Genomic DNA, 25,350 nt, shown 5'->3' with positions numbered 1-25,350 from the left:
CAAAGAGTAAGTTCAGGTTATCTGCCTTGTCTGTCAGTCACAGGATTTGGCCACTGAGGCGATCTAGCAGTAATCTGCAACCTCAGCCTGTTAGTAGGCACACGTGCATTTTGGGAGGATCTGAGACCCAGCACCCACCGAAGCAAGTCAGCATACCCTGACACCCCAAATCTAATTGTACAGTTAATACAAGAGCCAGGCTGCCAGCCTCACTGGAACCAGGAGGGACTTGGGCCACAGAATGTCTGGCGGGCATAAGAAAGAACAGGGAAGGATCGAGAACTGACTGGGCACAGAGACACCTGGGGGAGGGGGGAGCACGGGGTAGGGGCGGTGTGAAGGCTGTTAAGAACCAAGATGGAGCCTTGAAAAGATTCTTCAGATTTAAAAAAAAAAAAAAATCTCCTCCAAATTTATTAAATAATTCAGGTTTATATTGTGTTGTCTTTTTGTTTTATTTTGTTTTGTTTTAGCTTTGGTTTTTCGATTCTTCGGATCTTAAGTTCCCTCCGCGGGGCCTCGTCTCAATCCTGCAGTCTCTGGGGCAGACCCTGTTTTTCATCCTCTAAGGATGAGAGAGCCTGCAGCTCTCTCTCTCTCTCTCTCTCTTTTTTTTTTTTTTTTTTTGTTTTGTTTTGTTTTGTTTTGTTTGTTTGTTTGTTTGTTTTTTTGGAGACAGGGTTTCTCTGTGTAGCCTTGGCCATCCTGGACTCACTTTGTAGACCAAGCTGGCCTCGAACTCACAGCGATCCGCCTGCCTCTGCCTCCCGAGTGCTGGGATTAAAGGCGTGCGCCACCACGCCCGGCTGCCTGCAGCTCTCTTAATGCTGATGTTCTAAAGACAGGACATTCGCTGAGTTCGAATTCATTCAACCCGTTTTAGCTTCTAACATCTGCCAGCCGAAGCAGATGTCCCCCGCCTTCAGGAACCCCTTTCACGGTATGGAGACTTTACTCATGACAAGCCCTGACAAGCGTGAGGGTGATGTCACAGTGACCACAGGAAGGGGCACCCCAGCAGGTGGCCATGAGGGGCCTCTTCTAGGCAGTGTCACTGGTTATGTTCTGCGATTGACTCTTGCAATGTAGCCCAGGTTGCCCGCACTTGCATGTAGCCCAGGCTGGCCTCGAACGCGAGACTCTCCTGGGCAGCGAAATGAAACGTAGCGCATGCAGCCGGTGTGCCGCTCCGCCGAGCAGCTTCCGGGCATATGTCTGTCCGGCAGCCGCCGTTCACTCAGTAGGCGCTTTGCGGCGCGCGCCGAAGTCCAGGCGCAAACCTTGGCACCAACGCGTACTCCCTAGCTCGGGCGCGGCACGCAAGCTCGCGGGGCGCAGCGGGGACGCGCACACCCACCCTCCCTTCCGCGCCCAGCTGCGTCCAGCTGTGATCCCGCCCCGCGGTGCCGCGGAAGGCTGGGGCTCGGCGGCCTGCGATTGGCGGGGCGCGGCGCGGGCGCGGACCCCGATTGGCTGTGACGCGCAGCCCTGCCGAGGCCCCGCCCCGGCCGCCGCGCCCCGCGCCGGCCGGTCATTGGGCGGCGTGATCTCGCCGCGGTTCCGCGGCCGCCGCCGCTGCCGCCGCAAGCAGAGCGCAGCGGGCGGGCCGGGCGACGGGCCATGGCGGGCGCGGAGGACGCGCCGGGCCGGCAGCCGGAGCTGGACGAGGACGAGACGGCGGAGGGCCGGCGGTGGGGCGCACAGCACGCTGGAGCCCGCGAGCTGGCGGCGCTCTACTCACCAGGTAGGACGGGCGGCGGGCCTGCTGACTGATGGGTGCTCAGCTCCGGGCCCGCCCCGACCGAACCCCAGACGATCGAACGTCCGGACCCCAACCCATCCGGAGTCCACGGATCAGAACCCCAGCCTATTCGAACTTCACCTCGATCTGAACCCCAACCCATTAGGGCCCCCACGGATCCCCGCGCAGCCTCCCCAAAAGCCCGAGATCCGAACTCCAGCTTGTTTGGACGTCCTTGGCTCTGAACCCCACTCCATCCGAGCCCGATCCCCACCCGAATCCTACCCCTATCCCAATCCCAGCCTCCACCCAAAGCCAAACTCCAGGGCTTCCAACTTTAAAAGAGCACACCCAGGACTAGGGACCCCCAACCAGACCTCTTCCTCCTCCTAGCTTGAGGCTTTGGGGCTGCAAAGACACTCCTAGATCGAGGAAAAGCCCCATTGCATGGCACATCCGGAGTCTTAGATCCAGAGCACGTTGGGCAGTTTAGGAACTCCACCCTGGCCTGCCTTGTGTCCCCAGGTCCAAGGCTTCCGGTTCTCAGGCCCCCAAGCTTCAAGACAGCTCCTCAGACACAGGCACTGCCTTGAGCCACCTAAACTCACATGCCGCCCTAGAACCCCCCCCACCCCCACCCCCATGTTAGGAGTCTACACCCTGTGCATTTTTCTAGGGCCCTGGGTTGTAAACTGACCTACCCCCAATCTGGGACTATCAACTGCTAGGCCTCCAATTTCGATCTCAGCTGCAGAGGGTTGGGGGGGGGGGGCACTCTTTGCCCAAGCCCATCATGGTGCCTGCCTCAGTAGCTGCAGTGAACTTATCCCCTCCCCCTCCTCATGGGCCGGTCAGCCCTCACCTCTTACTGGTCGATTCTGGGCTGCGACTCACTCTGGCTCTGTCCTCTCCACACCCACACACTAGCTTCTCATTGGGACTTTGTGGGGTACCCTTGTTCCCCAACCGTTATCGCCATCCAGAGCCCCTCGTCCTGCCTCTACCCCGTCTCCCAAGGTCAGGTCCCCTTGGCTCCCTGCCTTGCTCTTAGCCTAACAAGCGCTGGCTCCATCCTGTGCTCCAGCGGACCCTTAGCAATCTCACCGCCTGACTGGGCGTCTCCAGAGGTTGAGAAAACGCGTGTGCACTCCAGGGTCAGATGACAGCCTGAGGCCCCTCTGCCAGGGTGTCGCCATGAGTCGGCTTTGTTGTTCAACACTCTGTTCTTTCTTCTTTGGCTGGGCAGCTACCGGGCACTGCTGTGGCCTGGGTGGGGCTGAGGCCACTGCCGGCTTGGCTCCCTGCCCTGACTGTCATGGGTTTGGTGCTCTTTCAACTGTAAGTGGCATGTACTATTGGGCCATTGGCTTTCCCTCTTTGGGTCCTAGGTCCTTGAGGACTCTCCCCACCTTGAATCTGTATGTGTGTTTTTCCAGCTTGTCTTGGGTGCTTGGTCTGTTCTGCTGGGTCCTTGGCTCAAGAGCAAACACCCTGCCTCTGGACCTGCGCTCCCTGAGGGAGGCTGGTGGCATTCATAGTGCTTAGCTGGGTGGCCCAGGACATGCCTTCTCCCTCACTCCCCAGCTCTGGTGTCCTTTCCTCATCCACGAGAGCAGGTGAAGTTTCTCTTCCTCCTGTGTCATTACAATCACCCACTGTAGTGACGCCCACCATGGGACAGTAGGGCCTCCTTGTAGTCCCTGTGACTCACCTAGCCCGCTGCCCTTCTCTGAGCGTGGAGCAAGCCTTGTCCTGCTGCTCCTCAGGCATACAGTCTAAGACCTGAAAATGGAGTTAAGGATTCATAGTGGGTGAGCTGTGCTGTGCTGTCTGCACAGCCTACTTTGTACTGGCCCCAAATGTTTCCTCTTGCTTTTCCCTGGGGGCCACCTCTCACCCCTCCTTTGTGATTCGTTACCTTATCAGTCCCTGAAGAACAGGCCAGAAAGTTCAGACACCCTCAGTCAAGGCCTTGTCTCCTGCCCTGGAGAGAAGGAAAGACTGGTCAAACTGGTTCCTCCAAGTTCTCCTCACAGTGGGTCTCCCTCTGCCTGTCTCTGTCCACCGAGCTGTGTGTTCTTAGAGACATGCCTTGACCTCTCTGGTCCTGACCTGTGAGATGAGAGAGCGGGCCTGCTGTATATCCTGCACCTATTGATACATATTCTGGTTCCTATTCTTGGCCCTGAGGGCAAAGCTGCAGGCAAGACTTGACCTGGCATTTTGCTTGAGGAGACAGGCAGCAAGCCTCCCAAATAATGGAAATGGGGTTGCAAATGCCAGGAAGCAAAAGTGGCAGGAAAAGTATTAGGGACATGTAGGAGGCCATGTCAAGCTTTGTTGAAAGGACAGCAATGGAACACAGCTGGAGAGAGGAAGGGTTGGAGGGAGGGGACTTGGAGAGATCAAGTGGAAAAGCCCTGAGGTGGTTATGTGCCTGGCACAGCCAGGGAACAGAAGAAACCTGTGGCGTGGAACAGAGAGAGAAGTCCCTGGGTCCCGGGACTGGATTCTTGAGATTCCTGTGACCAAAGGTGGTTTGTCACTTAAGAGCTGATAGCCATAAATGAACAAAGATGGCATTTATTGAACACTGACTTGTACAGGCATTTCCCCACGTGCTGTCATGTCTTCAAACACCAGACCTATTCAAGGTTAGGCTGCTGTCGTAACAGGGCAAGGGGATGCCTGCAGCTTTGTCATCTGGCTTTCAGGGAATCCGTGGCACCCCTGGACCACCCTGTCCATGTCTGTGGAGGCTTAGCACAGGATGGAAACCTTCCCTGCTCCCCTGTGTTACCCACAGGACCAGGACAGATGACGTGGTTGCATTTCCTATTACCTAGCTTTCGCCTTGGCTATAGAAGTTAGCCAAGGCCAGGCGATAGTGGCGCAGGCCTTTAATCCCAGCACTTGGGAGGCAGAGGCAGGTGGATATCTCTGTGAGTTCGAGGCTAGCCTGGTCTACAGAGTGAGCTCCAGGACAGCCAGAGCTATTACACAGAGAAACCCTGTTTCAAAAAAAAAAAAAAAAAAAAAGTTAGCCAAAAGTTTGAGGATACCAGTGGAGCCTGTTTGTGGGGTTAGTGGCAGGCACAGAGCTTGGTGTGTGTGTGTGTGTGTGTGTGTGTGTGTGTGTGTGTGTGTGTGTGTGTGTGTGTAGTTCTGACCAGAGTCGGCAGAAGTGAGGCAGTCGTGGCCACTGTAGATGTTGGGGGCCCTGGCACTAGGCTTCGTTCTGTGCAGTGATGGAACCATTGAAGGTCTTGCTCAGTGCTCCCCTCTGTGTTGGAGTTCCCCAGCACTAAGCCAAGAGCTGGGGCTGAGAGGAGCCTAGTGGGTTTGCTGGGTCCTCCCTCCCATCTTCTTGGGCGAGGTGGCAGCCAGAGGTACCAGCTGCAGCCTGCCATGTAAGCCATTTAATAGGTGCCCCAGCTGTAAGGATGACAGAAGGGTGCCAGATCCAACTGTCCATCAGCTTGGACAGCTGTGACTGCCCTCTGCCCTGGGGGTGTTTAGGACCACAGTGTAGTTAGTGGCCAAGCCTGTAGACCGAAGTTGGAACCAGCTTCACTCCAAAATGGGCCTGACTGTGGTATCTGTCCCTGGCCAGGGCCGGTCCCACTGCACTGGCCTAAGCGCCTCTGTCTCCACCTTGGTCTGGCTTTCTTGCTGGTCTTCTCCCTATGGTCTCATCTTCGTATGTCCCTGGTTTCTGCTTTCTCATCCCATTTGTCCCCTGTGTCTAGTCCTGACCTCTCTGTCTCTCTTGTCCACTCTCTATGGTGCACAGGATCTCCTGATGGCCTGAGGCCAGCATGAGTGTAGATTATTTGAGGCAGGCTGATGCCAAGCTTGTGCTGTGAAGGGTAGATGGCTCTGCCTCCCCTCCCAGGCTCCACGTCCAGCTCATGCAGGCGGGCACCCATGCCTGGGCAGTCACTGCTGCACCTTGGGCCAGATTATATATCTGTACCTGTCCCTCTAAGCCAGGAACAGGCTTTCAGGTAGAGGCCAGGACACCTGGGTCTTTTTTGGGGGCTGGGGGTTGGTTTTTTGAGACAGAGTTTCTCTGTAGCCCTGGCTATCCTGGACTCGCTTTGTAGACCAGCTGGCCTCGAACTCACGGCGATCCACCTGCCTCTGAGTGCTGGGATTAAAGGCGTGTGCCACCACACCCGGCAACACCTGGGTCTTGAGTAAAGGCCTCCCCACCTAGCCTACACATTTGTCAAGTTGGTTCTGTTTAGGTCTCTCTACTTTGTGGGCTGCAGGGCTGGTGGCCTGAGTCATGGCCTACACAGTTATTCGGTCTCCCTAGCACTGGGAAGACCGTCCTAAGGCACAAGGCTGGTGTGCGGGGCAGGCAGCATGTTAGCGTGTTGTGTGTGCATGGTTTCTGTAGGTCAGGACTGAGGTCCATCTGCAGCCAGACCCAGGTCCAAAGTGAGATAAGTTTCAGCGGGGAAAGACTCAGACTTCAGGGCCGTTCTGCCCAACAAGGCGAGAACTGGACGTCTCGGCAACTGGCAAAGCCCAGGCCTACAGTTTCCAGGCGAGGACCCACATCCAACACTCTGCCTCAGTTTCCTTGGCTGAGCCTCACTTCGGATTTCAAAACTCTTGACCACAGAGGCTAGCCAGACAGCCCTGAAAACAGTTGGGGGACTTGCTGGACCTGGAACCCATACATAGCCCCTTGTTTTGTGACTGTTGCCCAGCCTGGAGCTGCTGCCCTCTGTTTTCAGGGCTAACAAGAGCAAGGGGTGTTTATGTTTTTAAGTTTAGACAATGTTTTGTTTTTTTTTTTAAATAAGAGCAAACCTGAGCCAGGTGTGGTGGCCCACGCCTTTAGTCCCAGCACTCAGGAGGCAGAGGCAGGTGGATCAATGTGATTTAAAGGCCAGCCTGGTCTACAAAGCAAGTCCAGGATAGCCAAGGCTGCACAAAGAAACCCTGCCTTGAAAAACCAAAAAGAGAGAGAGAGAGCAAACCTGACTGGAGGATCCTGCTTGCAGCCACATCTGGTCCCCATATGGTGGGCACCAGCCATTGTCACCATTATGGTCACTGTTTCAGTCTACTCCTTGGCTTTGATTATGCCCACTTTTCGGCCACAGGCACCAGTCATTGTCATTACTATCGTCACTGTTTCTGTCCACCCCTTGCCTCTGACTTTGCCTATCTTTCATCCCTCAATCCCTACAGGTAACCAAACAGTTTGGCAGTGAGAGTGCCCTGTCCCCGTGTCTCTTCCTGTGTTCCTTTCTCCAACCCCTGGGGCTTCCTGCTTCTGAACTATGGGCCCTACACACAAACAGGAACTGGAAGAGGGCGGCAGGCGGTGGTCTAAACAGGGCTTAGAAACAGACCAGTTGAAAGAAGGAAAGATTGGAAGAAGCTCCAGGCCCAGGTCTGCTCCTGTGGCCTCTGGGGGCCTTGCCTTTCCTTGGCCTTCGTGTCCTTTTCTGTATATGGGCAAAGGGTGAGTGACCCTGAGCTCTCCTCCCACAGTGTCAGCCTTCTCTTGGGTCAGCCGCCTTAGCTCTGGTTCCAGCGGTCAAGAACAACCTGTTCCTGCAGGGGACACAGGTGAAGTCTAGTCTTTGCTTCCTGCCTAGGGCTGAGCGTGGGACTTGGAGGCATCATCTGCCTGGACGGGGTGTGGGGTGTGTCAGAGGATCAAAGAGCAGGAGATAAGGTAGAGGTTTCTAGACTCCGGTCTGCAGGGCCGGGGTGGGCAGCAGCCTGGCCTGGGCCTTCACTAACCCCGTACAGGAGCCTTCGCCAGGACAGCCGTGTGATAGAGTATAGGACCAGCACAGGGGCTGCAGAAGCAGGCCAGACGTGGATGGGAGGAGACCACAGCTTCCCTCTGTGGCTGGCACACTTGAGTTGCCTTGGGCTGCTCCGCTCCGCAACTTCTCTGAGCCTCTGTCTTTTTGTCTGTAGCCTCTGCTTCTGGGCAGGTTATTGGTGCCGGGTAGCCTCTGGCTTGATGCTAAGCGCCAACCGTGATCACATTGTCACCATTAAGGGTCTTCTGGCCTCTGGGACCAGCTTCCTGGGAAACAGGCACAAGGCTTGCCACTCATGTGGTAGTTTTTATTTATTTACTTAAATTAGTTGTCAATCACATGGTAGTTTTTCTTTCTTTCTTTTTATTTATTTAAAATTAAATGTCAAGCTGGGCATGGTGGCACACACCTTTAATCCTAGCACTTGGGAAGCAGAGGCAGGAGGATCACCGTGAGTTTGAGGCCAGGTTGGTCTACAAAAGCAAGTCCACGACAGCCAGGACTGTTACACAGAGAAGCCCGGTATCAGAAAAACCTTAAAAAAAAAAAAAAAAAAAAAAGACCAAACAAATAAATAAATAAAATTAGTTGTCAAAAGAAAACAGCTTGATGTAGCATAGCAGAGAGTACAGAAAGGCAACCCCAGGTGGTCTAGAGGCGGTCTTCTTTACTCCCCCCCACCTTTGTTTATTTAGTGTTTATGAGTATATGTGTCACAGTGTGTGTGTTCTGAAGGTCAGAGGACAACTTGTGGGAATTGGTTCTCCCCTTTCATTATGTAGGAGGTCCCAAGGTCTGAACTGGTCATCAGGCTTGACAGCAAGTGCCTCTGCCCACTGAAGCCTCTTACTGGCTCCCCTGTGCGTGGTCTCATGTGGCACCACACCCGAGCGTAGGGCCTTCCGCCTTCTCTTGCTGCGCTCTGGACACTCCCATCCCTCGATGTTAAAGTGTTTACACAGGTTTTATTCTTATTTACTGTGTGTGTGCGTGTACGTGTTGTGTGGGACAGAGAGCAACTCTCAGGAGTCAGTTCTCTCCTACCGTGTGGGATCCAGGCACTGATCTCAAGTGTCCGTGCTTTGTGGCAACCTCCATTTTCCAGCTGGTCCAGCTCCATGGCCGTTCTTCTGTCAGCTCACGTTGTTCTCTGTATCTCTGTAGAACCTGGGCAACACAGAGAGGCTGTGGGGGGTGGGTTCTGGCTCCTCCCTGGCCGTGGACACTTGGGTGATGTCACCTCCACCAAAGCCACAAGGAATGACCCTGCTTGTCTAAGCTTATGTGTCTATAAACTGTGACTGCATTTAAAGTGAAAAGCTTATACCCAAGTCCCCAGATCCGGCATCTTTTTAGTCACCTGTAGCCTTGCGAGGTGGGGGGGCGTGGTAAGGGGGAGCACACTTCTGCCTGGTTGGTTGCAGGCATCCAGGTGCCAACCCTGGAAGACCTAATGTTCCCAACATCCTGTTTTCTTTGGCTCTGAGGCTGATACTTTTGTCCTGCTACATGGATGCTGGGCAGGCTCTGGATGTCCTGCAGTTGGGGGATCAAAGACCAGCCATGACCTCTCCCTACAGATGGTCACCTACCTGGGGAACAGAGAGTGCTAGGAAGCTTGATTTAAAATGCAAGGAGGTCATTCAAGTTCCCTCAGTGGTGCCCAGAAAGCCTAAAGGGAGACCAGCACTGGGACCTGTCTGTCATAGAATTGGCACTCACAGGCCCAGACTCATGGGCCTGTGCCTCGGGCTCAGTGTCCTGCTTTTGCCAAAGCCCCTTTTCTGGATGTCAGTGTTGCTATCTGTGAGATGGATGGTTGGGGGTGCTTGGCACAGTCCACTCCCACACTACCTACCGAGGATGCCTCACTCTGCCCTCCTCCCTCCACAGGCAAGCGCCTCCAGGAGTGGTGTTGTGTGGTCCTGTGCTTCAGCCTGATCGCCCATAACTTGGTCCACCTCCTGCTGCTGGCCCGCTGGGAGCACACACCCCTCGTCATCCTGGGTGTTGGTAAGTGCCAAGGCCCCTCTGGAGTTCATTTGCCTTTTGTGTGAGCGAGCAGGTGAGCGCTCCAGGTGGTCTTGCATCAAGGACAAGCTGCAGGAGCATCTTGGGGCTCACTTCACCCCCAGTTCCTGTCCTGTTGTTGAATTCTGTCCTCAGCATTCTTCTTTCAGATGCTTCTGGAATCCAGCCACTCCTCCCCACCTCCTCCCCCACTCCCTTCTCCCAGCTGCTTTCCAGGCCTCCCACTTCCCTGTCCAATTTGCTGGCATGGTGACCATTCTGTTTGACAGCCGCAACCTCAGCACTCCCTGCTTGTCAGCCATACTGGCCACACACTCTCAGCGCATGCACGCTCGTGTTCGCGTGCGCTCACACACCACCTCCCTTGGAGCCTTTGTACAAGCTGCTCACTGTGCCTCTAGCCCTGGCCGCTAAAAAAAAAAACAAAAACAGGCCTAATGAGTGTGGAGGGGCAAGCCTTTTTGGTTTTTCGAGGGAGGGTTTCTCTGTAGCCTTGATTGTCCTGGACTCACTTTGTAGATCAGGCTGGCTTTAAACTCATAGTGATCCGCCTGCCTCTGCCTCCCGAGTGTTGGGATCAAAGGCATGCACCACCACAAGGTACAAACCTTTAATCTCAATACTTGGGAAGAAGATCTCTGTGAATCTGAGGCTGGCCGGGGTTACAGAGTGAGACCCTATCTCAGAAAATACATTGACAAGCAAAGCCTTGTCACACACTCTATCCCTGACCTTGCTGGGTCTTTTTCTGTTTCATCCACTGCTGTGTCTCCAGCCTTACCACGAGGTCTGGCTGGCACATGGCAGGTATTGAGAATTCAGTGAGTTGGGGTGGGGCGCATGGGGTGGGGTACTATTCCTAGGAAGGCCTGGTGTTCCCCTGGCCAGCCATGGAGGCTAAGGTGCATCTTCTTGATGAGGAACTAGGGGGTCAGAAGAGGGACCCCTCAAACCTAAAACACAGTCGTAACGCCCAGTTGCATTCCAGGCTCCAGCTAGCTCCGTGCCCCTCCCTTCCTGCCTTCTGTCCGCTGCCTCAGGCGTTTACTCAAGGAGCCATAGTACCCTTGGTCCTCCCTGGCTCTCAGTCTCTGTGGTTTTGCTTCTATGGTCTCATTAAAAGCATTCTGTCTGCCTAAGCCAATAGTGTACAGGCCTGCTAATCAAGCTCCCTCTCCGTCCAGGGTAGAGCCAGGCTTACCTGCTCCATCCTGGGGAGCCCAGGCACCACCCCCACCCCCATAGGAGTCTCCTATAACCCCTCAACAGGAGCACTTAACCTCAGAGTTGGGAGGCTCCTGCAGCCCAGACTAGGCTGGGCTGCCTGCTGCAGATGTCATGAACATTAAAGCTATGGCGTGTCATCTCCTGGGGCTGTCCTCTGCCCACTGGCCCTCACGGAGGCGCTCTGTCCACACCTTCCCTACCTGAGACCTGGGTTTCCGCAGCTCCCTGCCCCATCCTCACGGCTGAGGTGGCCAGCTCTTCCACTGCATCCAGCTCCTGGGCTGATAAGAGCAAGTAATCCCCTGATAGCAATGTTTGCACAATCCTCAATCGATTTAAATAGCCGCCCTGATTTGTCTGCTAACATGCAGGTAGCCGCTGTGGGCCCTGTGCCAGCTTGTTGCTATCTCTCCAGCGGTTCCCAATGCCCCAGGCAGCCCCGGAAACCAGAGCTCAAACTGAAGAGATTCCAGTTGGTAAAGCCAGGCCTGTGTGATGCAATGCCTGAGCTGATCGAGATAAAGCTATGGTTGTTAACAGCCTGAGAGGAGGAGATGAAGGAAGAGGCTTGTGTCCGAGGCAGCACAGCAAGTGCAAAGGCCCTGAGGCTTATGTGAGCCAGCGCATCCAGGGAGAACTAGTCAAAGGAAAGAGGCTCGGTGGCGGCTCACTGGCCAGGATGGATGAGTGGGACAGGACCTTGGGGGTCTGGACCGTGGGTTTATCTTGAGTGCTGTGGGGAGTCACTGCTGAGTTTCCCATGGGAAGATGATTTCTGGTGCTGGGAGCCAAGGAGCAGGAGGTAGTAGGTTTTTCAGACTCAGAGGAGCTGTGCGATTAAGCTACATGGGCACTCAAGCTGTTGGAAGGTGCGTGGGAGGTAGGGTATATGAAAGGTTTTATCCCGAATTCAGCCCGAGATATGAGCGGGTGGCAGGGGAGAAACAGGAGTAGCCTAGGGGAGACCGTGGCTGGAGAAACAGGGACAGGGCCAAGCAGAGCCCAGGACCGAGGAGAACTAAGAGGGCAGCAGGGCTCAGAGGAGGCTTCACCAGAGTCCGGCAGCACAGTGGCCTGGTGGTGCAGAGAAGGCACCTGGCCCTAAAGGTCACTGGTGACTGACAAGGACAGTGTGTGGTGAGGAGCCACTCATCCCCTTGTGGGGAGCACAGCACACTAGGGACTGTAGTGGGTCCTTGAAGGAGCAGCTCGGAGATGCAGGAGGGAGGCCATGCTGTGTCTACCTAGTCTGTCCGCCTCTCACCTCCACCCAGCCTTCACGCTGTCGATGTCGCTGGTAGCGCCATCCCTGTCCCCTTCCCAGTGTCTGCAGGGAAGGGTCGTGACCAGACCAAAGCTGCTCCCAGGGTGAGCCAGCCGCCAGCCACCACCAAGGCTGGAACAAAGAGACTTCTGTACGCCCGTGTCTGCCACCCTGCCCCCCACTAGAGGAGACTCTTGGGCAACCGGATGGCCTGGAATTGGTGCCCTAGAAACACTGATGAGGCCCCAGGAATTGAGAACCATTTCCTCATATAGTAGAAAAGGAAGGTCTCTCACCCAGATTATCCCTGACACCAGCACAGAGCATGTCCCCGTGAGTGCCAGGTGCCAGCCATCTGACAGGTGGCAAGACCACGGCTTGCAAATGGATTCCAGGCTCAGGCTACGGGCAGCTGCCACTGCGCAGCCCGTGCTAGAACCCAGAGCTCTGCACCCTTGCACCTGTTTGGCTAGCTGCTGCTAGTTAAGGGACATGAGGCTGAGTGTAGTCGTCTTGTCCCTCCATGGGTGACCTTGGACAGTCCCCCTGCCGACCTCAGGAGCTCTGCAGCCTCTGGCAGGCCGCACGTGAAGGGTAGTTAACACTGTTTTGGTAGACGGTTCTCTTTCGTTCTGAGACAGGGTCTTGAACCCTGTGCTGTCAGAGATGACCCTGAACTCCAATCTTCCTCCTTCACCTTCAGCTTGCTGGGACTATGTGGTGGCTGTTTCTGCATTACTGGGACCAAACCCAGGGGACTCTGGGGCTCTGTGTGTGTGAGATAAAAACTCTGTCAGTGGGACACAGCTCAGCAGTGGTTTTTTTGTTTGCGTGTGTGTTGTTGTTGTTGTTGGGTTTTTTTTTTTTTTAAGGCCAATTCAGGTTTACTGGGATCGTGGTAGGAAGCAGGCTTTTTTTTTTTTTAAGAGTTGTTTATTTATTATGTATACGAACCTCGTTATAGATGGTCATGAGCCACCATGTGGTTGCTGGGAATTGAACTCAGGACCTCAGGAAGAGCAGCCAGTGCTCTTAACCTCTGAGCCATCTCTCCAGCCCAGGAAGCAGGCTGTTAAGCCCCACACTTGTGCCAGTTAGTGCCCAGTGGGGCTGCTCTGTGCCTATACTCTACCGTTGGTCACTTCCCTTTAGTTTCATAGCCAGTGCCCCTTTCCTATCCCAGGCTCCCATCTAGGCTACCACAGTCTGGTCATTTGTCACACCCCTCATTTAGGATCACTGGGCTGTGGCAGTTTCTCAGCCATAACCCAGGCTGCCTTTGATTTCTCTGTGTAGCCCAGGCTGGCCTGGAACTCCTGATCCTCCTCCACTGGGGGTGGAAATCAGGCCCTTGCACATGCTAGGCAAGCAGTCTCCTTTGCTCTGACTCCTTACCAGCGATCTTGGCCAACTCAGGGGCCACTGCTTGGAATTTGTAGGATGCCCTCCAAGGCCATTTTGGTATAAGCAGAGTAGGTCAGCAGAGCAGGCAAGTGCGGCTTGCCACTGTGAGAGGTCACTTTGCCCTGGATCGGGAAGCAGAAAGCACCTTCTGGGTTACTCTTGATTTTTTTTTTTTTTTTTTTTTTCCTGAGACACAGCCCAAGCTTAAGTGAGAGCGAGGCCCACCCAGTGCACTTTCCTAACTCCGTTGACAGCTCTGGGTCACCCTGCCTTGACTCTAATACTGTTCTGCCATGTTCCGATCACAGAGGATTAACTGCCGAGGACAGTTAAGGGGAAGGAGCTTAGCCACACAGACCTGGCCTTGGTCCACAGGGATCAGCGGAGGTGAGCCAGAGAAGGCTGTGGTGTGCTGGTTTAAAAGCATAGTGGCACACACCTTTAATCCCAGCACTTGGGTGGCAGAGGCAGTGGATCTCTGAGTTTGAGGCCAGCCTGGTCTACATAGCATGGTCCAGGACAGCCAAGGTTACATGGTGAGACCCTGTCTCAAAAGAGGAAGAAAAGGCGTCATCCTGGGGTCTGATGGATGGATCAGAGCTCACATCCCAGCATTCTTATAGAGACTCCAAGTGAATACAGCAGCCTGCTTGTAATCACTGCCCTTAGGAGGTGGAGACAGGATCTCCAGGGCAAGCTGGCAGGCTAGACTAGACTAGCCAAAGCCGCAAGAGGTCCAGTCTCGGAGGAACCCCAGAGTCAGCTCCTGTTGGGGTATGCTTGCATACCTGGCACGCTCATATTTGACAGGCTGAAGTGGGAGAGTCAGAAGTTCAAGGCCAGCCAGGGCTGCGTGGGTCTGTCTCAAAATCACAATGTCTCTGCCATCCCCAGCCCAAGCAATGGGGGCATCTGTGAGCACACAGGCTTCTCCATGAGTGAGCAATGCAGCTGGAGTTCAGTAAGAGTCCCGTGGAGGGCGCTGTGCGCTCCATCTGGGTGATGGAACAGTATTTAGCAGCAAAAAGCAAAAGGGGTTGGGGGTGCTGGAGAGATGGCTCAGAGGTTAAAAATACTGAATGCTCTTCTAGAGGTCCTGAGTTCAATTCTCAGCAACCACATGGTGGCTCACAACCATCTATAATGTGATCTAATGCCCTCTTCTGGTGTGCAGGTGTACATGCAGGCAGAATACATAATAAATAAATGAAAAAAAAATTTTTTTGAAACAGAGTCTCTCTGTATTATCTTGGCTGTCCTGAACTCACTTTGTGGACCAGGCTGACCTGGAGCTCACAGGGATCCACCTGCCTCTGCCTCCTAAGTGCTGGGATTAAAGGTGTGTGCCACCATGCCTGGCAAATAAATAAATCTTTTTTTTTTTTTTAAGGGGGTGGGGTTAAATGGTCCATGCACATGATACACGAATGACTCCAGATGAGCTTCCAGAGAAGCAAGCCAAACCTAAAGTTGCAAACAAGGTATTGCAGAAATACCATCCCCTACCCTCACCCCCACTTGTTGACACATTGCCTATGGCTGCCTCGTGATGTTGGCAGGGTTGCGCCATAGCAATAAGGCTGTGTGGCCACAGCAGCCTGACATGACAGCCTTTGTGTCTGTCTAGCTCCCTTAGATGCCACACAGAGTAGAGTGCACGTGGTGACCTTGTATGGTCAGAGGTCCAGTCATGCGAGCCTGCACACTGCCGGTTAGGTGCAGTTATAACCAGGTGTGAGGTGTAACTTCGGAAGGAATTGTTTCACCCACAACCTGAGCCCAGCACTCAGGACAAGAAGCCTGGGCTTGGAGCCCCTTCCATGCTGCACCCACAGGCATCCAGTGTTCCCCATAACTGTGTGCCATGAAGGCAGTGTTTAAATCTGTCACTGACTAGTGACACTGGGACAGGCCTCTGGAGACACCACAGTTGTTCTAAGCCCAAAGAAGGCAGGAGGCATAGCCATGTCCTTAGAGGTAGGGTCCCCAAGTCTCCCTTGGTTAGAGGCAAAGTGTCTATTCATTTTTATTTTGTTGTTGTTGTTGTTATGTTTTTCTTTCTTTCATTCTTTTTTTTTTTTTTTTTTTCTTTCTTTCTTTTTTTTTTTTTTTTTTTTTTTTTTTTTTTTTTTTTTTTTTTTTTTTTTTTTTTTTTTGGTTTTTTTTTTTTTTTTTTTTTTTTTTTTTTTTTTGGTTTTTGGGCAGGGTTTCTCTGTGTAACAGCTCTGGGAATCCTGGAACTCACTCTGTAGACCAGGCTGGCCTCAAACTCACAGAGATCCGCCTGCCTCTGCCTCCCAAGAGAACCATTCATAATATGAAATAGGTGCTTCAGTAACCCCCAGGCCTACTGGGGTGCAGGGGAGCAGCAGGGGAGTCCTCCTGTCCTCTGGTTTCTCCATGCGTTTTTGGCCTGTCACCCACTCGGCCCCAAGGAACTTGCCTCTGTGACTTTGTGTTACCTCCACCCACCCACTGTCCCCCCAACCCTGCCACAGCCCTGTGCTCAGATGGCTGAATAGACAGAGAGGGGGAAGGGATGGGTAAACAGGTACATGAATGGGTGACTGGACAGTGGGTGGATGGGTAGAGGGATGAGTGGATGGTGAACAGACAGCAGATATAGGTGGGTAGGTGGGTAGAGGGGTGAAGGGACAGATACCCCTGGCCTCTGAAGACCTATCCTTAGCAGCTGCCTTTTAACAGGTTTAGACATTAAAATCCCATGCCCACAGTGGCTTACACCCTTACTCCTGTCCCCTGGGTCACGGGACTCACTCTCCAGGGAGATATCTAGGGTTTTTCACCTGCAGTCCTCAGGCTACCCCATGGCTTTGATGCCCTGAGGACACCATTGCAACTCAGAACCTGGGCCTCAGCCAGCCAGTATACAGTGAGAAACTGCAGGCAGGCGGGAGGCACAGGCCCGCAGAGCTCCTCTTTCCCAGCTGCTCTCCTGGGTCAGTACTGAAGGCCAGTTGTGTGCCAAGCACTATGCCTCAAATGTCGTTGAACCCATTGGTGTTACCAATCCAAGGTCCAGCCCTAAACCAGAGCCCACAGTGCCAAGCCCAGACTCAACAGTAGAAAATCGCAAAGGGTGTGCTCTGAGGAAAGTGACGAGAGGTGGGTGGAGGCGCTTGGGGACGATGCCCCTGTTAGTTCAGCTCTCAGGAGAAGGTCATTGAGCAAGGTCCCTAAGCAGCAGAGGAAACCAAGCTGCTGAACTGCATCCTGGGAAAGGAGGGATGTTCCAGACAGAGGAACAGTGACAGCAAAAGCTCAGATGACAGGGAGTGAGGAGAGAATGGTGGAAGGACACTGCTGGCCACTCTGCTTCAGTTTCCCCATGGGTCCTGCTATGCCAGATTTGGATCTCAAGGCACATTAGGAGCCAGCTGTGCCAGGTGTTTGACCTCACCACCTTACTTCTCCCCAGCCCAAGGTTCACTTCTGTCAAATGTGCTAAAGGCTACTGACAAAGAATTCTGACACCCTCACAGACAAAGGGTCAAGTCCTCTTGAGACACTGCTGCTTAAGCAGTCACCACTGCACTCTGTCACCTTCACCACTCATGCCTTACAGAAGGAAACTGGGACACACAGATGTTAAGTAACATCTAAGATGTCGCACAGCTCATGTGTGATAGAGGTGGGAGTATGGTCCTGATCGAAGGCCTGTGGTGACTGTTGGCCTCGCCCAGGTACCCCAGGCTAGTTCTGAGAAGATTAAAAGCAAACAAAGGAAAAGCCTGAAGGGATGAATTCATTGCTGATAGAAGCTAGCTGGGGTAGGTAGGATGGAGATGTATTTGCAGGTGAGGCACTGCTTTTATTTGTTGTAACCCAGGCTAGCCTCAAACTCTGGATCCTCCTGCCTCAGCCTCCTGAGTGCTGGGCCCTTGACGCCTAGTCCAGGAAGGCAGTGTTGCTCTCACCACAGCAGGAGTCCGCTCTGTGCAGACCTGAGCCAGGACTCCCATCCTCCTGTCATAAATGAATGGCAAAAGAACGATGAGTGAGTGGCCTCTGGTGGGAGGGTTTGGGGGTGTCTCTGCGTGCCTCTGCCCTGGCTTACACTCTTGTTGCCCACAGTTGCTGGGGCTCTCGTTGCTGACTTCCTGTCCGGCCTGGTACATTGGGGTGCCGATACGTGGGGGTCTGTGGATCTGCCCATTGTGGGAAAGGTGAGTATGCCAGGCTGTGTGACTGGGCAAAAAAAAAAAAAGAGAAACCAAACTAGTTTTATCAGGCAAGGATTCTGACTCAGTCAGTGCCAAATTAAAGCCCCACTGAGCCTGAGGGACTACCTTTTCAGATTCGGCCCTCAGGGTCTAGGCTCAGGCCTCCACACCTGGCTGCCTAGAGAATTCATTCCCCTAATGGCAGCTAAACTCCCAGAACCTGATCCTATTGGTCCAACTGTCATCACACTGCCCACCCTGCAGCCAATCACTGCCAGGGACTTGCATGCACTCTGGTGAGCCATTCCTGGGTCTGCGCTCACTCAAGGCAGGCTCCATTTAGCAGCATGAGCTGGAAGTTTGGCGGGGAGGGGGGTGGCGGGTGGCTACTCATAGAAGCAGGAGCTTGAGGGCCAGGTAGACAGGATCTCCTTTGTTTATGTGGGGCCTCTTCACCTGCTTCGGGGTGGAGGTTGTCTCCAAGGGCCTCATGGATGGGTGAGGAGACTGGGACCCAAAAGGATTGGGGAAGGTCCCCCAGCAGTGTTGGAAACCGTCTTGCACTGCATCCTGCCAGATTTCTCAAGGCCCAGGGAGGGTGTGTTGTATGGCAGTGGCAGGTACAGGAGGGGAACCTGCAGGAGGGGAGCTCAGGCGTCGTGTTTGGGGTCTGGATGGCACCAGCTGCCTTCAGCTAACTGGGAGGCCACACCTATTTTAGTAAATTAAAAAATAAGATGCCAGGCAGCAGAAGATATTAGATGGAGGGGTTTATTAAATGAGCGTGGGGAAGGAAGGGGTGCCCCAGAGAGACAGGAAGAGAGAGGAGGGAAGAGAGAGAGAGAGAGAGGTGGGTCTGTTCTTCATCACACGTAGGCAGACTAGGGCAGAATCCTTTTTGTTTGTTTGTTTTTTGTTTTTCAAGACAGGATCTCTCTGTGTAGCCTTGGCTGTCCTAGACTCACTTTGTAGACCAGGTTGGCCTCGAACTCACAGCAATCCACCTGCCTCTGCCCTCTTGAGTGCTGCCTAGCAGGGGCAGAATCCTAACGCCTATTACTGCGCCCCTACCCTACCCCAGGCCTTCATCCGTCCATTCCGGGAGCACCACATCGACCCCACGGCCATCACAAGGCATGACTTCATCGAGACCAATGGTGACAACTGCCTGGTGACACTGCTGCCGCTGCTGAACATGGCCTACAAGTTCAGAACCCAAAGCCCAGGTGAGACCTGCAGCTGGGGCTGTGCAGAGTGGGCATCAGGGACAAAGGCTCCCTGGGAGCCTCTCAGGCTGTGTGTGGGCCCCTCGTGTCATTTAAAGTATCCTCCATTAGTGGGGTCCATGTAAAGGGTGGGCAGAGACCCCGTTCCCAACTTCTCAGAGCACTTTGGCTCCCAGGACCTCCTAATTTGACACACACTCCCTGAGTCACTGCCACCCTACCTCTCAGGATGCAATGTAAGGACTTGGGTGGAGCCTAGTAGCGAGAGTCAGCCTCACATGCCCAGACCTCAGATTCAGTCCTGAAGAGGGATTTTGTTTTTTTCAAGCAATGAAAAAGAAAGGCAAATACAGACTGTGGGCTGAGGCCAGCAAGCCCTGTTTCTGAAGGGATCTCAAAGCTAGCCTGCTCATTGCCAGGCATCAGGTGAGGCGAAGCTAGCAGCACCTCGCTTTGGGAGGAACCTAAGATCTGTCCACACCCACAGGCAGGGCTGGGGTACTGCTGGGCTCCACCCCTGCTGACAGTCTCCCAGCAGCAGCCCCTCCCCATCCTAGGAGCCAGAAACGGACTCCAAAGGCCTGTGGCTTCGCTTCTTTCCAAGATGAACTCTGTAGAGCTATTGACACCCTAGAAGCCCGCAGGGCCCCATAGAGACAAAATCCTTGTCTCAGACTCTGTCCTGCCTCCCTGGCTCTGTAGATATCTTCCCTCAAGAGATACTCCCTTGAAAACATGCATGTCCTCAAGCCCTATTTCAGAGAGCCTGACCCAGTCCCTGCCTGCCCCAAACTCACACACCCCACAAGTGTCACGGAATCAGCCCAGCCCCAGTTGGCTGCCGAACCCACACTCTTACCCAGTCCCTGGGCTGAGGGGGGCCTGGGTGCACCCGGCACAGGAGCTGGTCAGCCAGGCGGGCAACTACATAAGTCCCATGCCTTTACCCTACAGAGACCCTGGAGCAGCTGTACCCCTGGGAATGCTTCGTCTTCTGCCTGACCATCTTCGGCACCTTCACCAACCAGATCCACAAGTGGTCGCACACATACTTGGGGCTCCCATGCTGGGTCACCGTCCTGCAGGACTGGCACGTGATCCTGCCACGGAAACACCATCGCATCCACCATGTGGCGCCCCACGAGACGTATTTCTGTATCACCACAGGTGGGTGGTGCCATCCTCAGGGTCAGGAGGTTGGAGGGCATGCAGCCGTAGTCTACCCAGTGTTCTCAGTACACATACATTTATTGAGCACCTGCTGTGTGCCAGGCCATGAACACACCCGAGCTCCTTCCCTATTTCAAGCTGCTATGACTCCAGACACTCACCCAGCCAGCAGACAACTTACTCGGTGCCTATTGACTACCCTGGGCTTGGGATCTAATATCAAACAAAACATAGAATGCCTTTGTGATTAATCTCAGCACAGAGGCAGGCGGATCTCTGTGAGTTCGAGGCCAGCCTGGTCTACAGAGCGAGTTCCAGGACAGCCAAGGCTACACCGAGAAACCCTGTCTCAAAAGACCATAAAAAGAAAAAAACAAAACAAAAACCCCAGTGATTGGGGAAGACCTGAAGAAGGGGCCCAAGTGCCTCTTGTGGAAGGTGTCTGTGCCCCCCCCCCACGGTCTTCAGCCTGTTGAAGACCCCACCCTCTCTCCTCACTTGGCCCCCTGACTGTCTCTGCTGCAGGCTGGCTCAACTACCCCCTCGAGGTGACAGGCTTCTGGCGGCGCCTGGAGGACCTCATCCAGGGCCTGACGGGCGAGAAGCCCAGGGCAGACGACATGATGTGGGCCCAGAAGATCAAGTAGTCTCCTGGTCGCCAACCTTCCCCAGCCTGAACGGAAGCCATCTGCCAAATCCCTGAGACCCCTCCAGTGACGAGAAGTCCCCTGGGCTGGGCCCGGGCACCCCCTAGCCCACCCCCAGTGACAGAATACTTGAGCCACCAAGTTTCCATTTCTTCTTTTCCTTTTCTTTCCTTGGGCTTTTGTGGCCACTGAACTGCTTCAAGCCAAGCCTGACTGCAGAAGGGGAGCCCAGTCCTGCTGGCCAGCCCCACCCTGTGCTCTTGCCCTGCTCACCGGCTCCCTGGCCGGCTTAGGGGTCGTTGACTCACTTGGTCTGTCCCCGTAGAGCCCCCCCGGAACACTTAAATGTCCCTGGATCATGATCCTCCCTCAGCCCTGCAAACTGACCCCAGAGGCCTAGGTGGGCGGGCCACCCCAGCTGCCACCCAAGGGAGGCAGAGCTAGGCAAGGGTCAAAGGGCAGCTGCTGGCAGAGAGAGGCCAGAATCCCCTGTCCACACTCGTATACTCCCTTTCCTTTCCCTAGTCCTATCCACATGTCCAGCCACATCTGAGGTCTCCAATGTGAAGACCTCTTCATAGGGCATGGCCCTTGTAAAGGGCTTGGTCATTTGGGGAGGGGACCCTGTGTTCCTTCTGGCCAGTGTGTCAGAGGAGGGGAGAGAAAGGCTTTTTTATTTTGGGTTTGTTTGTTTTTTTTAAAGGTGCTTGCTTGTCAATGTAAATAATAGAAAGCCTTAATATCTTTCTGTAACACGGAGTAATATTTTAATGTCATGTTTTGGATGTATATAATATATTTATAACAAAGGAAGAATCTCCTTAACCCTGACTGCCTCGTGGTGTTTCTGGAAGGTCACATAGGGTTAGCCCTGGCCTGGGGGAGGAGGCTTTATCCCCTGACGTGTGTGTGTGTGTGTGTGTGTGTGTGTGTGTGTGTGTGTGTGTGTGTGTGTGTGTGTGTGTGTGTGTGTCTGTGTGTGTGTGTGTCTGTGTGTGTGTGTGTGTGTGTGTGTGTGTGTGTGTACACACCACGTGTGTGCCTGGTGCCCACAGGGGTCACAAGAGGACATTGGATTCTTGGAGCTGGAATTACTGATGGCTGTGTTAGAAACTAAACCAGGTCCTCTTAGGTGCTTAACCATGGAGCCATCTCTCCAGCCCTGAATTTTTGTCTTTTGAGGCAGGGTGTCATATGCTTAGAGTAACCTCACACTATATATAACTGTATATGTTGGGGTGTGTGTATGTGCATTAGTGTTTTGCCTGCAGCATGTATGTGCTATGACAGGATGTCAGATCTTGGAGTTTTAGACAGTTGTGAGCTGCCATGTGAGTGCTGAGAATTGAATCTGGGTCCTTTGGAACCACGCTCTTGACCTCTAAGCCATCTCTCCAGCCCAACCTCACACTTCTCATGTGACCAAGGCTGACCTTGAATTCCTGACCCCCGGGCCCTCACCTCATAAGTGCTGGGGTTTACACAGGTGTGTGCCACCAATCACAAGGCCTTTCACCTAGATCATGAGGGCAGTGCTGGTTGGCCTGTCCCAGAATGTCTGTTTTAGGGGTCCTTAGCACCTAGTATGTGTCTTGGCTCTGGCCTGAACCCAGACCAGCAAGGACCAGACTGCTGGAAGGACTGTGGTGGGTACTGACCTAGGGAAAGAGACAGTAAATACAAAAAGACATAATGCAGTTATTTTTCTTTTTTTCAAGAGTCAGGGTCTCAGTATATAGTACTGACCTGGAACTCAATCTGAAGATCAGGCTGTCCTTGAACTCACAAAGATCTACCTGCCTCTGCCTCCTAAGCTCTGGGAGGTGAGCTCACAATGCAGTTTCCTCATGGAGGATGTTGGGGCTGGAGGAGGGGCAGAGGCAGCCTGGCTTAAACAGACTAGGCCTCTTCGTAGGACAACAGGTACAAAGGCCCTGAGGCAGGGGCAAGCTTGAGGTGATCAGCAAGACCAGCCTGCACTGAACACAGGGTCAGTGAGAGCTGGAGCGGCCGTCATGCAGCCTCTGGTCACCTAATGGGCATTTCAAAAGTGTCCTTTGAACAGGCACTTCTGAGGCAGCAGAATTTAGTAGTCAGGCTTTTCTGTGGCTCCAGGCATGGTGGCCTAAGCCTGTAATCCCAGCATTCAGAAGGTGAAGGCCAGAAGATTACAGGTTCAAGGTCATCATTGGCTACAAAGCAAGTTTGAGGCCTGCCTGGCCTGAAGGAGAGAGAAACCTGTTTTTTAGGAGTCCATGTGTGGGATCGGAATGGTCTCGTGAGAGAGCAGGTGAGGTTCATTCACTAGAAGAGCAACCACCTCGTGCAGGAGCTTAATTGTTGCCAGCTGAAAAGATTCCATGAACAGACTCTGGGAGGAGATAAATAAATGAGCCCAGAACTGGAGGTGGGGCTTCTTGGAGACTTGGAATAGTTTTGGCTGTTCATCGCTGCATTTCGAGACGCTCCTAGAGAGAACCGCTCGAGGGAAGGCTTCAGGGCTCCGGCTCCTGCTGAGGTTCTGGGTTCTGGTTACTCTAGGTTCCAGCAGAAGAAATCCTGCTGATGTGCCAGGAGAATCGTTCCTTGGAACTGATATCCTTATGGTTTTGTTATTGTATCCATTAATCCTCATTTCCTATTTTGGTTAGTCAGGTTATAAGTGACGTATACTCAGTCACTAAGTCGTTAATAAAACATATTGTTTACGAAAATTGAGCCTACACTGGCCTATATAAGAATCTGTCTTTATTTTTGAATCTTTGTTTTGTGTTGTTATTGTTTTGAGACAAGGTTTCTCTGTGTAGCCTTGGCTGTCCTGAACTCATTTTGTAGACCAGACTGGCCTCAAACTCACAGAGATCTGCCTGCTTCTGCCTCTCTGAGTGTGTGCCACCATGCCCAGCAGAACCTAACTTTATTAAAACAAAACAATGACAACAAAAAACTCTAGACTAAACCAGACGTGGTGGCGCACGCCTTTAATCCCAGCACTTGGGGAGGCAGAGGCAGGCATATCACTGTGAGTTCAAGGCCAGCCTGGTCTACAAAGTGAGTCCAGGACAGTCAAGGCTTCACAGAGAAACCCTGTCTCAAAACCAAAACAAACGAACAAACAAAACCCAAGGCTAATTTCTGCAGTATTAACAAAGGAGAAAGGAGGGCCTGTTGACAATAATCTGAAAAACAACACTTAAAATACATATGTGCCTATGTGGGTGTATGCACACACCTGTGAGGATGCACCTATAGGCCTGGAGAGGGTGTTAAGTGTCTTCCTAGTCCTTTGAGGGAGGGTATTTTCCTGAACCTGGGCCTGCTGTTCTCGGCTAGGCTGTATCCCAGCAGACCCCAAGGACTCTGTCATTACCCCCATCTGTGCCCCATCCCGTGTCATCCCCCACCCCGTCTCCGATCTGGGGTTATAGGCGTACATGAGACACTCAGCTTGTTAATGGGAGCTGCATGTCAGTTCTGATCCTAATGACTTCTTTGTTGAGTGATTTTTAACTGCTGAGCCACATCTACCATCTATTGGTTAAATGTGACCCATCACTTCATTTTCCTAAAAGTTGCCAACCACTGACCATTTCAACCACAACCACTGAAGGCAGGGGGTTGCTACTATTCATCGGAAAACTAAAGATAATAAATGAGATTAGGGCTCTTTGCTGCCAGACCTCCGCCATCGTGGGTCACATGCACACTCTTGGGAAGGGCCTGTCCCAGTCGGCGCTGCCCTACGGACGTAGTGTCCCCACGTGGCTGAAGTTGACGTCTGAAGATGTGAAGGAACAAATTTACAAACTAGCCAAGAAAGGGCTGACCCCCTCCCAGATACGTGTGATCCTGAGGGACTCACATGGTGTGGCACAGGTCCGTTTTGTGACCGGTAATAAAATCCTGAGAATCCTGAAGTTCAAAGGCCTTGCCCCTGATCTCCCGGAGGACCTCTACCACTTGATTAAGAAAGCCGTTGCTGTCTGCAAGCACCTTGAGAGGAACAGAAAGGATAAGGATACTAAATTCTGCCTGATTCTGATAGCAGAATTCATCGGTTGGCTCATTACTATAAGACTAAGCGGGTGCTCCCACCCAATTGGAAATACGAGTCGTCCACAGCGTCTGCTCTAGTGGCATAAATTCTCTTGTGTGCACAGCAATAAAATCACTTTGAATAAAATTAAATAAATAAATAAATGAGATTAGGCCTGGTGTGAGCCTGTGCCTCCAGCTATTCTGGGTTTCAGGTTCTAGACAGAGGGAGTTCAAGGCCAGACTTAGTGGTAATTTATCAAGCGACTCAAAAGTAAAAAGGGCTGGAAATAAGCTCAGTTGTAGAGCAGAGCCTAGGTGGTGGGTGGAGAAGCCTGGGTTTAGGTGGGTTATACTGCCATCTAGTGGTAGAGCCAGCTCAGTGACGTGCAGGGCAAGTATGGGTTTTGGAGCAGACCTAGGTCCTGCATCTGTGCCCACCTCTTTTGAGGGGGTCTAGGCATGTGCCTCTAACTCCCACCGCCCTGGATGAAACCCAAACCTCCCAGGCCTCCCTTAACTAGCAGGGTCAGCTGACGGCAGCCAAGGGCCCCATCCATCCCACCTGCTTTTCCAAGGCTCCAAGAGCCTTCTCCAAATGACAGCAGGCAAGGAGAGGGCGT

At 53.2% G+C, this 25,350-nt stretch overlaps 1 protein-coding gene and 1 pseudogene across 1 annotated transcript; both read left to right on the top strand.

Annotated features, from left to right (window-relative positions):
• Window positions 1-1,606: 1,606 nt before the first annotated feature.
• Window positions 1,607-21,548, top strand: Peds1 (plasmanylethanolamine desaturase 1). The gene is made up of 6 exons (XM_051143848.1): window positions 1,607-1,744; window positions 9,433-9,552; window positions 17,561-17,652; window positions 18,731-18,875; window positions 19,830-20,042; window positions 20,571-21,548. Exons 1-6 carry the CDS (start codon window positions 1,621-1,623, stop codon window positions 20,690-20,692), a joined length of 816 nt encoding a protein of 271 aa, XP_050999805.1. The 5' UTR covers window positions 1,607-1,620; the 3' UTR covers window positions 20,693-21,548.
• Window positions 21,549-24,388: 2,840 nt separating this feature from the next.
• On the top strand, window positions 24,389-24,874 carry LOC127187739 (40S ribosomal protein S13-like; annotated as a pseudogene).
• The last annotated feature ends 476 nt before the right edge of the window (window positions 24,875-25,350 follow it).

The sequence above is a fragment of the Acomys russatus genome, chromosome 4 (assembly GCF_903995435.1).
Source record: "Acomys russatus chromosome 4, mAcoRus1.1, whole genome shotgun sequence".
NCBI lineage: Eukaryota > Metazoa > Chordata > Mammalia > Rodentia > Muridae > Acomys > Acomys russatus.
The sequence above is the reverse complement of the archived record's forward strand: the minus strand, read 5'-3'. Positions and strand labels throughout refer to the sequence as shown.